Here is a 14,202-nt window from a genome sequence, read left to right as displayed (position 1 = left end):
CACACTGCAAGGTGACTTCATCATTGATTTCATAGCACTTCAGCCCTGGCGTTGTTGTCACTAGTTGTTTGATTTTCGTGAACACTGCTTCTTGTTCTGTGCCCTAATACCACTGCACCTTCTTGGCAGTGAACTGGCATAATGGTTCACACTCTAAAGACAAATTAGGCAAACATTCTGCTGTGTAGTTCACAAATTCAACAAATCGTTACACTGCTCTCACATCTGTTGGTTGCTGCATCACTGCTACAGCTTTCACCTTGTCAGGATCTGGGCGAAGGCCTTTTGCTGTCAGTACATAAACTATGCATTTGACTCCAAGCAACTTCAACTCTTTTTCAGGTTCAGCTTCATCTGGCAAGCTCTCCCTAGCCATCATATTAAATTCTGATCACGGACAGCTATGGCTTCTTCCATTGTGCCTCCACATCTGTGGACTAGCAATTCATCGTCTATGGCTTTCACTCTGCGAAGCTCACTGACAATCTCATGCTGTCTGCATTGATGCTGTTCTGGAGCTGTGGAAAGGTCAAACGGCCTGCACTTATCTGCACAGGAGATGCCCTTATCTCCTGAACGGCATCTGGAATGTATTTAGAAGCTGCTGCTTTCATCCAGCTTCACTTGCCAGTAACCATCCTTTGCATCTAGAGTAGTAAAGATCTTTATCTTAGCAAGTTGTCGCAAAATTCCTTTGATGGTTGGCATGGGGTAGTGAGATCCCTTCAGTGTTTTATTTAGATCCTTTGGGTCTAAGCACACACAGCTTTCCAGGTTGTTTCATGCTACTATGCTGCTCATCCAGCCTGTAGGAGTTGTCACTCTTTTTTTACAAAAGCTTATTGCTTTTCCATGTGAAAATCTGGTGTTCAGCTTATTAGGCTTCTTGCTCAAGGCTTTCACCTGGGCTTCATGAAACTGGTGAAACTGCAGGTTCTGTTCACAGTCAAACGCCCATCGCCCCTGGGGTCTGTACTTCTCAACTTCTGCTTTTCTCGTCAACTTCTTGTTGTGCATGCTGAGGAGAGACTCCAATCTTCTAAATTCACTGTACGATGGTGCCTCCTTGGCAATCTGTTTATCTCTTTCGGAGAGGCTGGGCCACTCAGGTTCCTTTGCTGGGGATTCTTTGGCTTTTAATGTTTCCTGATCTTTCCTTTCCTTGTCAACCGGAGAACCTATCCATATGGAGTGGTTGAATGACTCTCCATCTCATTCTTCTAAACTCCAATCAGTATAGGCCCAAGTTGCTCAAACTTTCCTCTTAAGACAACTCCTTCAGTCTAGGAATCAACTCAGTGAACCTTCTCTCGACTACCTCCATTACAAGTATACCCCTCCATAGATAAGGAGATCAAAACTGTATGCAATTCTCCAGATATGGTTTCACCAATGCGTTGTGTAATTGTAACAAGACTTCCCTACCTTTATATTTCAATCCTCTTGCAGTAAAGGTGAACATTCCATTTGCCTTCCTAATTACTTGCTGTATTGCATGCTAACTTTGTGATTCATGTACAAGAACATCCAGATCCACCTGTACCATAACATTCTGCAGTATTCTCCACTTAAATAATACTCTGCTCTTCTATTCTTCCCACTAAAGTGGACAACCTCACACTTTCCCAGATTATACTCCATCTGCCAACTTTTTGCCTACTCACTTAACCTATCTATATCCCTTGGCGGACTTTTTATATTCTCCTCCCAATTTGCTTTCCCGTCTATTTTTGTATCAACAACAAATTTGGCAACATTACACTCGGTCCCTTCATCCATGTCATTAATATAGATTGTAAACAGCGGAGACCCCACACTGATTTCTGTGGCCCTCCACTAGTTACAGTTTGGCAACCTGAAAATGACCCATTTATCCCAACACTGTTTTCTGTTAGTTAGCCATTCCTCTACCCATGCTAATATATTATGCCTAATGCCATGATCTCTTGTCTTTTTTGTGGTAGCTTTTTGAATGCCTTTTGGAAATCTAAATACACTATGGGCGCAACCTTGTACAATCCCCTGTGGCAAGCTTGGCAGCTGGGAGGGAATTAATTGGGTGGGGTGGTGGTGGGTGGAGGCGCCACAATTACTGCCCACATAAGGGCCAAACCCGCCACCAGGGAACTCCCATGATGCTTTTATCTTTCACACTGAGCTCTTCATACTTTGAAGCAGAGTTAATAGCTGGCTCCTTGGAAGACAACGCTAACTGAAGTGTTCCCTATGACACCATCTAGGAGGGCAGAGGATGATGCCCAGGAGAGATACAAGTGAAGCCACCTGATCACAAGAGCTGTGTATAGCAAGAATTGGGAATGCTGTTTCGATACCTGGGCGGATCTGTGGTCACCCTTCAGTATGCACCAGACTAGGCAGCCAGAGTATGATAATAGTGTGCTGTGCCTGCACAATATGGTGGAGCAACAAGAAACTGGAGCTCCAACAGGAACAAACTGCTGAGTGCACTGTCTCTTCAGAGGAGGAGGAGGAGGAACAACAGGAGGAGCAGGAGGACGAGTTACCTGATGTAGGAAAGGCACCAGTAGCAGCACACAACTGTCTGAGATGCCTATAGGTTAGTCTAATTCTGGCACACTTCAGTTAGACTGAAATAGTGAACCCATCTGGCAGCCAAATTCTGAACCCAGTTGCTCACTACACTGTCACCCACACCGCCACCCATCAACCCATCCCCAAACACAAAGCAGCCCTAATGACATAGACATCAACACGAAGGCTTGTGACATCTGGCACTCAAGGTTCAGATGGGCTCCTCCAATCTCTCTCCAAGCATGTGCAGTGTGGCTGAAATAGCTCCTCCCACATTAAGCAGAATCTTCCACTCCCGCCAGTAGCGGGATTCATGGTGGGTGGGGGCACTTAATTTGACGTGAGTCAAAAACTCAGTTTCCTGTAGATGGGAAAAAAGTTTGGAAATTTTTTCTCCTAACTGTCAATGTGGCTTAAAGGCGAGTCGTAATTCCCAACAAGGAATGTTGGGAATCACATTTGCATCATTAGTATGTTATGAATGTTCATTAAAAGGCCAATTTGCCGGAATCACATTCCCTCTCCAAATTCAGTTCTGCACCACTGGATAATTTGAACATTCTGTTTTGCAGCTATATATGAGTGGTATGCACCTGGAGAATTTCACTTCATCCACGACTTTGAGGTCAGTAAATGTTTTTGTCTTCCTTTTAAACGTTCACTGGGTTCCCCGGGTGTTGGGAGCACAAGCTGCTCCAAGGCTAGACATAGGAGGCATGACAAAAGATAAGGAGTGAGACAGAGGTAGGACTGGGCTGGGGCGAAAGACAAGCGGGGAGGGGTGAGATAGAGGCAGGACTGGGGGAGGGAAGGATTAGAGGGCAAGGGTGAAAGACTGTTCGGCGGGGGAGCATGTCAAAGAGACTGTCTGGGAAAGGGCGGGAGACTGTCCGGGATTGAGGGGTGGGGGGCATGTCAAAGAGGGTATCCGGGAAAGGGTGGGTGACTGTCCGGGGAATGAGGCCAGATTGTCCAGGGCATGTTTAAAAGACTGTCCAGGGAATGAGGCCACACTGTAAGGGACATGTTAGAGAACTTAGCCTGGCATGCATGTCTCGGTCCCGGTCTTGGGCGGCGGAAGGCCTCTCTGGGCAGTAACGGTCATACACAGGTTTGTGTGAAGATTGTGGTCTATCATCTATTGCATTTTGTCCTGGGGGTTTGATGATACATGTTACCGGGGCACAGAGGGCACTATAACATTCAGGGTAGGCATTTGGATCCGGTACGGTGATTGTTTAAATGTCATGTGGGCATAGTGATGGTCTGACAGTGGGAGGGAGTCTCCAAAACTAAGGGTGCAACTGACCTCCAGAGGGGGAGGGATCAGATTAACGAGGGCCATGGGGACATCAACACTGAAGGAAACAGGGATGAGAACAGGAATATCGACAAATTATAATGGGATCAAGGGTAACGGGGAGGCTGGATGGTCACAGGAGGGAGTGGAATTAGGAGGCGGTGACTATGGAGGAGGATGGGAGGAACATGATGGGTGACAGGGGAGGTTGGAATGTGCTGGAAGCACTTAGAAATCTAAGGAGAACCATCTTTGATTTTGCGCAGAAGTGATGCCGTTCAACCATCAATCAGGGAAAAAGCATGTGAACATACAAAATAGGAGCAGAAGTAGGCCATGTGGCCCCTCAAGCCTGATCCACTATTCAATAGGATCATGGTTGATCTGTTTGTGTTTCGATTTCCACATTCCCATCCAACCCCGATAACCTTTGATTCCCTGGCCTAAAAAGAATTTATCTACCTCTGCCTTAAAAATATTCAATGACTCCCAACTCCATCGCCTTCCGATGTAGAGAATCCCGAAGTCACACAACCCTCCAAGAGAAATAATTTCTCCTCATCTCTGTCCTAAAAGGGCAATTCCTAATTTTAAAACAGTGCCCCCTAGTTCTGGACTCACCCACAAGAGGAAACATCCTTTTGACATCAACCTTGTCAATACCATTCAGGATCTTATATATTTAAATCAAGTCACCCCTCACTCTTCTATAAACTCCAACGGAAAAAAGGCCAGTCTGTCTATTTTTTCCTCTTAAGACAACCCGCTCATTCCAAGCACCAGTCGAGTAAACCTCCTCTGAATCACTTCCAATGCATTTACCTTCTTCTTTAAATAAGGAGACCAAGACTGCACACAATATTCGAGATGTGGTCTCATCAATGCCCTGTATACTAAAGCATAACATCCTTACCTTTGTGTTCAATTCTTTTTATAATAAAGGATAATATTCCATTAGCCTTCTTAATTATTTGCTGTAGCTGCATAATAACTTTTTTGTGACTCCAGCACCAGAACACCCAGGTCCCTCTACACCTTGGAATTCTGTAGTCGTTCTCCATTTAAGTAATACTCTGCTTTTTTATTCTTCCTGCCAAAGTGAACAACTTCATATTTTCCCACATTAGACTCCATCTGCCAAATTTTTGCTCACTCATTTAACCTATAAATATCTGTCTGCAACCCCCTTATGTCCTCTATACAACATACTTTCCTACCATTCTTTGTGTCATCTGCAAATTTAGCTACCGTGCCTTCAACCCCCTCATCTAAGTCATTGATATAAATTGTAAAAATTTGAGGCCCCAGCACAGTCCCCTGCATGTCTCCACTCATCATATCTTGCCAGTCAGACAAAGACCCATTTATGTGTACTCTCTGTTTTCTGCCAGCCAACCAGTTTTCTATCCACAATAATATGTTACCCCTACAACATGAGCTTTGATTTTCCACAATAATCCTCGATGTGGTACCTTATTAAATGCCTTCTGGAACACAATATGGGATGGGACTCAAAGTGGACAGGAGGAGTTAATGACTCCCTTTTTGGGCCGAGTGAAGGGGCTTGCTAGTAAGTATTTGCTCAAGCTATGGAGAGCCAGGCTCTGCTGAGAGCTGTTCTCGAGGTTCCCTGACTAATGGGCCTCATTCCTGCCAGAAGCCATTACATTTTGGAGCTGGAGTTCAGTAGGTGTGATTGGCCAACTGTTCCTGACAGAAGCATGAGAAAAGGAATGGAAGTGAAATCATTCAAGTGGCACGACTGCTGGACAGCAGCTAGGTGCATGCTCCAAGCCTCACTAATCCAGATAAATGGTCACAGCTAACAAGGCATAATGTAGAAACTCTTTCCAACATGCCAAGGTTATGTTGTCTATATAGAGCGTCTAGGCTCATGGAGGCAAGCTGACAATTGCCCGGTGGAGGGCTCTCACACACGGTTGTAATCACCCTGGTCAAGGCACAATGTCCGCATACCCAGTCATGTGTGAAGGGGAGTACCAGCCACCTGTGGTCCTCCAGGATGTCCTTGACCTGGATTGGGTGGGCTGGGGTTGTCATGTCTAGACAAAGGAAAGGCCAAGGGCTTTGCAATGATTTGCCTGATAGCTTGGAGATGGAGGGAAAGTAGTTAAGGGAAAGCTTAATTAAGTTATTAAATCCATTCGTTGACAGATACAAGGAGGCATGGAGAATGTAGGCTGCAAGCAACCCTGCCTTGGTTATTGCTCTAATATGAATGAGGAGAAGGGCCTGTCATCATTTGGCAAAGGTCAAGGAGGAGCAGCGACATGAGCAGCAAGAGAGAGCAGGGCCCAAGAAATCCAAGATGCTCCCAAAGAGGGGTACATGCAATGAAGATCAGTGGCCGGCCACAGGTATATTGCAGGTGCTGCTTTTATATGGAAATGAGTGAAAGACAAGGCTGCAGGCACCTTCGCTTGTCTAGGAATGTGGTAAGTCACATTTGCTACCTTCTCTGTGAAAAACTGAAGCCATTGAAGGTAACTGCTGCTCTGAACCTTTTTGCCAGTGGGTCTTTCTAGGACTCCACTGGGGACCTTTGCGGCATCTCCCAATTGACAACACACAAATGCATGCTGGAGGTCACAGATGCCCTGTTCACTGGAGTTCACCAGTATGTCCAGTCACACATGGATGCTGCAAGCTGGGCTGTGAGAATGGTGGGATTCACAGTGATATCTGGTTTCCCACAAATGTAGGTTGCCATTAATTGCATACATGTGGGCTTGAGAGCTCCCTGACAGGAGCCTGTGAGATTCATCAATCAAAAACAATTTAATTTTCTGAATGTCTGACTAATTTGTGATCACAGAAGTCAAATCCAGCATGTTTGTGCCTGGTTGAGCCTGGGAGCTCTCACAACTCATACATCTTGACAGACTCACAAGCGCCTCAGATCTTTGAGTGATCTAGTCACTTACAAAGCTGGCTCTTTGGGGATAAGATGTTGAAGCGAAGAACAATGCTGCACATTCCACTACCAGGTCCTTGATAGAGCAGATGATAGGCCTCTAGAAGATGCGTCTCTCATATTTGGACTGCTCAGACAGGGCTCTCCAATAATCACCACAGTGTCCTGGATCATCGTCGTCTGCTGCGCCCTGCACAACCTAGCACTGCAAACAGGAGGGAGACATCAAGACGCAAGAAGTCTCCTCTGACGAGGAGGATGTTGAAGGGGATGAATTTGATGATGGCCAGGATGTCGATGAGCCATATGAAGAAGCCATAACTTGGGTACGACACAGCAAATGTGCCTGTAACAATCTGATAGCTAAAGGTTCCAGGAAGAGTAATGTGCCAACACATTCTCACAATTGTTTGTTTTTCTCACCTTTGTTGCCTGGAAGGCCCCAGCACTTTTTCTGTTAGAGAAAATTTCTCTGGAAAGTTCCATGTTTTCTGAGAGATTAGGGAAATATCAGCACTCACTGTCTGCCCTGATGTTGGGTTTATTCTTGAAATGCTTTAAACCACAGTTAAATGTATAGCCCTGGTAATACATGGAGACCGTCAATGCTGAACAGCACTCATGCCTCCAATGACCTTGGGCAACTTTAAATGGAATAGTAATTTCATCCATGCCCTCAACAAGTCTGTGTGCATGGCAGCTTATAACCAGATGGATGGCTCAATAGGTTACAGCAGTATGACAGCACCATATGCCCCCTTACCATCACTCTTGAATGCAGATTGATGAGACATCGTCTTGTTAATGCCCCCAATGGCCATTAGCATGTCATAAAACCAGAAAGCCTGACATCTTGATCATGTAGTTAAGTTTTGAGTTTATTTGTAGTGTCCTCAGAGAGAGTGCCTCCCCAGGACTATGGTTTACTGAGGTGCAACAACTCAGGACCCTGAAATTGTCAGAAGACTTAAAAGTCTCTGCCCTAGATAGCTTTTACATTAGGACGATACCTTGAACACTCCTTTTGGGCACAGAAGCCAAGGTAGAGTTGTTTCCTGCATGGACCCTGCAGAGGCCTTAGACAGTTGGCTATGGATCACACTGAGAGCATCACAGTCCTCGAGCCTGTCGAGCACACCCAAGGCCATTCCTGTCTCCCTGTCCCAAGTCACTGAAAGCCCTGTCATGCAATGATTTCCTGTTCAAGTAGAATGCTGTGCCTTTACCCAAGGACTACTGACACCCTGGATAAGGTGTGCAGAAGCAAAAAACTCCATGCTAGCTCAGGAAACAGCTTCACCATGATGAACACACACCTCTTAAATCATACACTATAACTCCTCTTGTAGTCAAGGCTAAGGTGCCCATTGTATCCTTTCTTGCCTAGTTCAGCATCATAGCCACTGAAAATGACAATTGACCAAGGAAGAACTTTCAGCATTGAACGTGCCCAGTACATCTTCCTCCAAACAATTATGGATTTTGATTGCTATGATTACAGTGCCAACAACAGCTTCTCACATCTGATAATTAATTCAAACCAAATTTGGGACAGACAAATCTGATTTAAGTCAGCATGAGTAATCGTGCCATCGACAAAAGGACTGACCATCAGTGTAACAGCAGCAGTAAATGCAATTACTTCGATGAGCATGTCTCACAAGGCCACAGCATGGTTACCTGTGACAATTGGCTGACAGGAGTATTGGCCAGGCAGCACACTGATAAATGATGGCTATTGTCTGATGTTGTACATGTGCCTTTATAGACTACTCACTCTGGTGACAATGTGAGTGAACCGTAACAATTGAAGTTCCTGCTGGGACTCAATTGTGGGGGGCAACATTCTGGATCCTTAACTGACTGTGAAACTTTGAAGGAACTAATAGAAAAATGGAATCCATGAGACTTGGAAATGGATGAATTCAACATATATTTACAATTGTGATGACTACATACAATGAGTGTACACCCACGACACCAGTTTGCATCCAATACTTTTACATTTTTATAACTCTACCACTATATCTAGGTGCAGTCCCAACATCTGCAGCTGAGGTAGAAGCAGCCTGCTGACTGCAATGCCATGTTGACTGAGATGACTTTGGTAGGTGTCTTCTGGTGGCCTGAGGCTTTGAGAGCCCCAGCCTGCTAAGGGTCTCCTGCTCAGGTACAGGTGCACCCTCCTCAGCCTGACCTGCTGGAGTTGATGGGATCACTGGCAGAGGCAACATGGAGCAGCAGGGCACCCTTGGGTGGATGCCCCAGAGGTGCCTGGCTGGTGCTTCTCCTCACTGTTGGGAACCCGAGATCCCCTCCCTGGCTCCTTGAGGAGAAGGGGCACCTGGACGCCCAGCAGTCCTCTGAGTGCTAGGGACCAAAGATGCCACTGCCTCCACCTGCTGTGGACCTCTGCCTATGAGGCAATCACTGGATTGTGAACCCGAGCCTGCTGTGGAACTAGGATCCACTGAGGTGTGTGTATCTCCGCTGGTGGAGGCTGCAGGCGAACACAGTGACAGTGCTTCCTCTGAGGGTATGGAGGCTTCCTTTTCAGGAGTGGTCTGGGACTGGGTCTGTGGTGTCTCATGGATGATGTCCTCCCCTTTTCTTGCTGATACCTGGGATGAAGAAAAGAAAGAAATAGTGATTGACTAAGCAGGCTCATACGTTAAAGATCACTCAGTCAATGCCCTCACATTGTGGACGGAGACTGGATGTATCCTCACTGGGTTGTTGGGGGAGGCCGATCTTGCCTTCTGCGCAGGCACAGTCATGCTCCTCTGCTGTTAGCCCTGCGGCCTGTTGCTCAAAGCTACCCCAGGGACAAATTTCCAGGGTACCACTTCCTGTCTTTGCCCATTCTCTTTTGTTATGGACTATCTTGCCCTGCAGAAAGACAGATGGATTGATCGTGAGGCCATTGGGTGAATGAGCATTTCAGAAGCATGGATGCCTATTGTAGCTGCCGATCCCCCCTCAGTAAGTGATTAAGAAGCCATTTGTCTGGGAACTAATATTAGACAGGTCTTAAAGTGGCTGGCAGACTGATGTCCCATCTGCTGGTCGTGTGTGACATCTCTGTGCATTCTAACCCTTAGACTGCCTGATGCCCTTATGAGAATGTGATTTGTAGTGAGAAGACACTACAATTACCCTGGCAGAGTGCAGCAGGTCATTCATCTTTTTCCTGCACTGCAAGGCCAGTCCTTTTTTGGGCCCAGGAGCGCTAAACACCCTGACGACTTCTTCCCAGGCCACCGTGGTCAGGTGGGAGGGCCTTCTGCTCCCATCCCTCAGAAACAGAGCCTTCCACCTTCCCTGGACGACCTGGAGGAGAGTGAACCGCTGAACCGTGGGGCTGAAGGTTACATTCGTCTCTTTGATATTTGGAGATTCAGAGCTCCTGGCCTGCAGGGAGTGAATGAGTACCCGGATTCCAGTTAAATATGGCAGCAAGAACTTTGACTGACTCCATGTGACTTCCTGCCCGCCCCACCACAGAAGTCGCTGAGATGCTTGCGGATGCATAAATAATGAGCTGAACAGTAGAAGATTGCGTGTGTTCAACCGTCCGCCACCCACTCGGAATCACGCCATATTTCTTGCCCGCCACCGGACTTAGACTTCAGGATGGAAGATTCTGTCCATTTTCTTCTGCTGCTCAAGAATTACCCTCTTCACTAACAGCCCCAAAGTTCAGCACCTGCATGCAGCTGAGCAGAGCCTGGAGCTTCCTGCACCTTCCAATGGGGACTAGACACTGCTGTCTTTGTATCTACCAGCTCTTCTTGCTGACTTATTATATGTAAGATGCCATGTGAGAACCCAATTACCTGTTTTCCTGGTCCCACTGAGTTGTGTGTATCTCAGCTGATGGACGAGGTCTGCATGTACTCTGTTATAGTACATCCTCAGAGTGAGTGGCCTCTGAAGAGTCTTCGTCCTTCTCCTGCACCAACTCCTCTGGGATGCTTGAAGAGACTCTGGGAGATGAAAGTTGTAATTTAAAGCTGTCGAGGTAAGAGATATTAAGTCATCATTGTGCACATAATGGTTTTTCACTGTTTGCGCAACATGAAGTCAACGTGAAATCGTGTTGCATGCCATTTGACTGTGTGATTCTTGATTCTGTCACTAGATGACTGGGAAACCCTCATCTCTCCCTCTCCAATGGCCAGGCAATGCGAAATTCAGCTTACCTTCAACGCCTCCTCCCGTGCAGTTAACAGTATGGAGATGGCTGGAGTTCTGGTTCTCTGCCTCTCCCTGGGGGCTCTGTTCTCTCTTCTCCAGCAAAGTGAAACAGAAAGCAATCATACACTCAAAAAGTGTAATATAGGAGTCATAAGACTTGTCAACAATAAGTTATGTACCACGCACACATGGAATATTAACTCTTGATGATTCCAAACCAGTATCTCTGTCAATTAAAGCTTTATCCATCCCCCTATCCTCCAAGCTAATATTTTCTGGATCTTACCTTTCGTGGATGCTTACCAACCTGTTAATATACCCTGTGGGTCAGGAACAGACTATGATCCCTTCAAAAACTGCCTTCATAGATATTGAATAAAAGCTATCCTTGATTTGTCCATCCTCCTTCAACTACCGACCAATTTTAAACCTGCTTTTGCTGTCCAAGATCTGGTCATATATTATCGCCCGTCCACATACTCATTTTCTCTTGTTTCAATCCCCTCAGTCCAGTTTCAGCTCTGTTCATAGCAGAAAACACCCTGGTCAAAATCATCAAAAATTTACCAAGATCTTACCTTTATCTATGTATTTGTGAACTCTAGAGTTGACTTTTCCATCACTCTCCCTGCTAACCTTCACAAACTTCAAATTCCAAATTATCCAAAACTCCACCATCAAATCCTGTCCCACACTCAATTCTCCTCACCACCATCCCCCAAACTCACTGCATTGGGCTCTACTTCCTCCCAATAGTTCAAATTTAAAAGCTCCAACTTCAAATCACTTCATGGCTTCACCCACTTTATTACTGCAGCTCTTTGCAGCCTCCCATTCCTTTTCAGCTCTTCAACCTCCCTGCTTCTGATACACCTAGTGTGGCAGAGCCTTCAGAGAGTCCAGCCCAAGTTTTAGGAATACATCTTTAACCTCCCTCCCCAAAACACACCTCTTCAGCATAACTCTGGGCTACCTTCCCTAACCCTTCTGCAAATGCTCAGCACCTGCTCTTTTCCTTCTGTGAAGAGCTTTGAAAGCTTTCTCGACATTAAAATGAGTTATTATAACTGCAAGTTGTTCTTGTTGAGCAGATAATAGCCTCAAGCAACAAGCTCCCACAGGTGCTCATGAGTGCTTTGTTTTGTACCTTGGGTAAAGGAACTGGACTTAATGGTGCACTAGATGGATTGTTTCCAATATAACTGAAAGCTCCGACTTACTCTGTTGTTTGTTTTAAACCTGCTAATTTACTGTGTGATGGGGATTTAAAACACTAAACTTCCCCAAAATTTCTTGTTTCCTGATGTGGGTTATACGTTGAACATGTATCCTGTTCAAAAAGATACTTTTTTTTGAACAAATTTACTTCATAATTAAACAATGATTCAATTAAACATATTTCCTGAAGATGAAATTAAGTTCTAATTTAATATTCTATCTAGTCATACAGTTTAATTTATATTAAAAAAAATCAAATTCTTTTCAGGTTTTATCTGTACAAATTCCTTTCTGATCATGTCAAATTTGCATTTTCCATGGGCATCTTTTTATTCATTCATGGGATGTGGACATCTTTGGCAAGGCCAGCATTTATTGCCCATCCCTAATTGCTCTTGGTCAGAGGGCATTTAAGAGTCAACCACATTGCTGTGGATCTGGAGTCACTTTTAGGCCAGACCAGGTAAGGACAGCAGATTTCCTTCCCTAAAGGGCATTAGTGAACCAGGTGGGTTTTTACAACAATCGACAATGGTTTCATTGTCATCATTAGATTTTATATTCCAGATCTTTATTGAATTCAAATGCCACCATCTGCTGTGGCAGGATTTGAACCCAGGTCCCCAGAGCATTACCCTGAGTCTCTGGATTACTAATTCAGCAACAATACCACTATGCCATCACTTCCCCTAATCTGTGTTTATTCTGACAAAAGGTTCTTCAACACAAATATAAATATTAAGGGTCATAGGAGCAAGACATACTTCTTAAAGCAGGAACATGCCTTCAACATTTATATTCAACTGAGGAAGACACTTGATCACTGTTTCATGTATAAGGACAACTGTGTTTTTCAATGTCTCAGTGACAGGCTTTATTGAACTAGCCAGAAATGGCAGCCTCATGGCAGAGTCACATGACTATGTAAAGCCAGATGTTTCAATCAGACTGGTTACCTTTCAAAACCCAAACATTCCCCTTTTTCATATTGAACAAACAATACAAACATCCCCCTTTTCCTAGTGAACAAAAGTCACATTTGCATGCATGATCCTATGTGACTGTGAGTTATCCAAGTTACCCACTATACACCCACTGTTCTCATGCATTAACAACTGTTTGTTCCACTAGTCAGTCTCTGCACATGCATTGCACACAGTCTTTAAACTGTGCAGGTCTCTCAATGGAATGTGTGCACGTTGACATTGGCTGTTCTTCTGGGTGATATTCCCTGACTGGAGGATGTCATTCCATGGCCCTTGTTCCCTGGGTGACTGTTGTTCCTGCATTGCAGTTGTGGACTCAACCAGTGAGATCCCTGCTCACTGACCGCCCAATTACTGTGAAGGAACATCTTCTTTAGTTGTTTAGATATGCCTGCATAGCACCTTTATATTTGGTCATTAACTTCACCATGTACAATCAAGATGACAATTTCCCGACACATTGCCAAGTTTCCACATGGGCTGACTCCTGTTGAGAGCATTGAAGGTTTGCACACTGACTGGCTTTTCAATGCTTAGCTCTGGCAATGGTTTGTCAGTCCTGCCAAAATGAAATTTAGCTTTCTGTCATTTCACCTTGATCTTTTAACTCACAGCTGTTACTGCTTCTGGTTTCAGTTGCTTTTTTGCTATTGGAAGAGTGGATGTGACATGCCATTAGACTTTGGACTGGGCTACTTTCCATGCCTTAAGCTGATGTGTTTCTCCACTCAAGGATTACCTTGTGTACATCTGTGCTAGATTTGCTCAATTTCTTGACGAGTCCTTTGGCCATTTTCACGGCCATCTCAGTCTTTCCATTTGACTGGGGATAGTGCGGAGATGATGTGTAGTGCTGAATTTCCCAATCCTTTGTGAATCGGCTGAACTCTTCACTTGTGAACTAAGGATCATTGTCACTTATCACAATGTCTAGAATACTGTACAAACTGAAGTGCGTTTTCAGGCATCCTACTATTTCTCCTGTGGTCATTGAAGTCAGCTGATCTAACTCG

The 14,202-nt window shown here is 45.1% G+C and overlaps 1 protein-coding gene across 1 annotated transcript; it reads right to left on the bottom strand.

Moving 5' to 3' along the window:
- Positions 1-780: 780 nt before the first annotated feature.
- On the bottom strand, positions 781-13,982 carry LOC121287528 (GPALPP motifs-containing protein 1-like). The gene is made up of 2 exons (XM_041205463.1): positions 13,929-13,982; positions 781-1,203 (listed from the first exon to the last, which is right to left on the bottom strand). The coding sequence occupies exons 1-2, from the start codon at positions 13,980-13,982 to the stop codon at positions 781-783; spliced, it is 477 nt and encodes a 158-aa protein (XP_041061397.1).
- Between the last annotated feature and the right edge of the window lie 220 nt (positions 13,983-14,202).

Source organism: Carcharodon carcharias, chromosome 14 (genome assembly GCF_017639515.1).
Source record: "Carcharodon carcharias isolate sCarCar2 chromosome 14, sCarCar2.pri, whole genome shotgun sequence".
Classification (NCBI taxonomy): domain Eukaryota; kingdom Metazoa; phylum Chordata; class Chondrichthyes; order Lamniformes; family Lamnidae; genus Carcharodon; species Carcharodon carcharias.
This window is presented reverse-complemented; position numbering and strand designations above follow the sequence as displayed.

Bases quoted from the DNA above. Each gene is read 5' to 3' on its own strand.
- LOC121287528 (XM_041205463.1), bottom strand. From the start codon at position 13,982: ATGGCCAAAGGACTCGTCAAGAAATTGAGCAAATCTAGCACAGATGTA. The intron at 1,204-13,928 runs GTAATCCTTGAG...TGAGATGGAGAG, and splicing joins CTAGCACAGATGTACACAAG to TCATTCAACCACTCCATATG.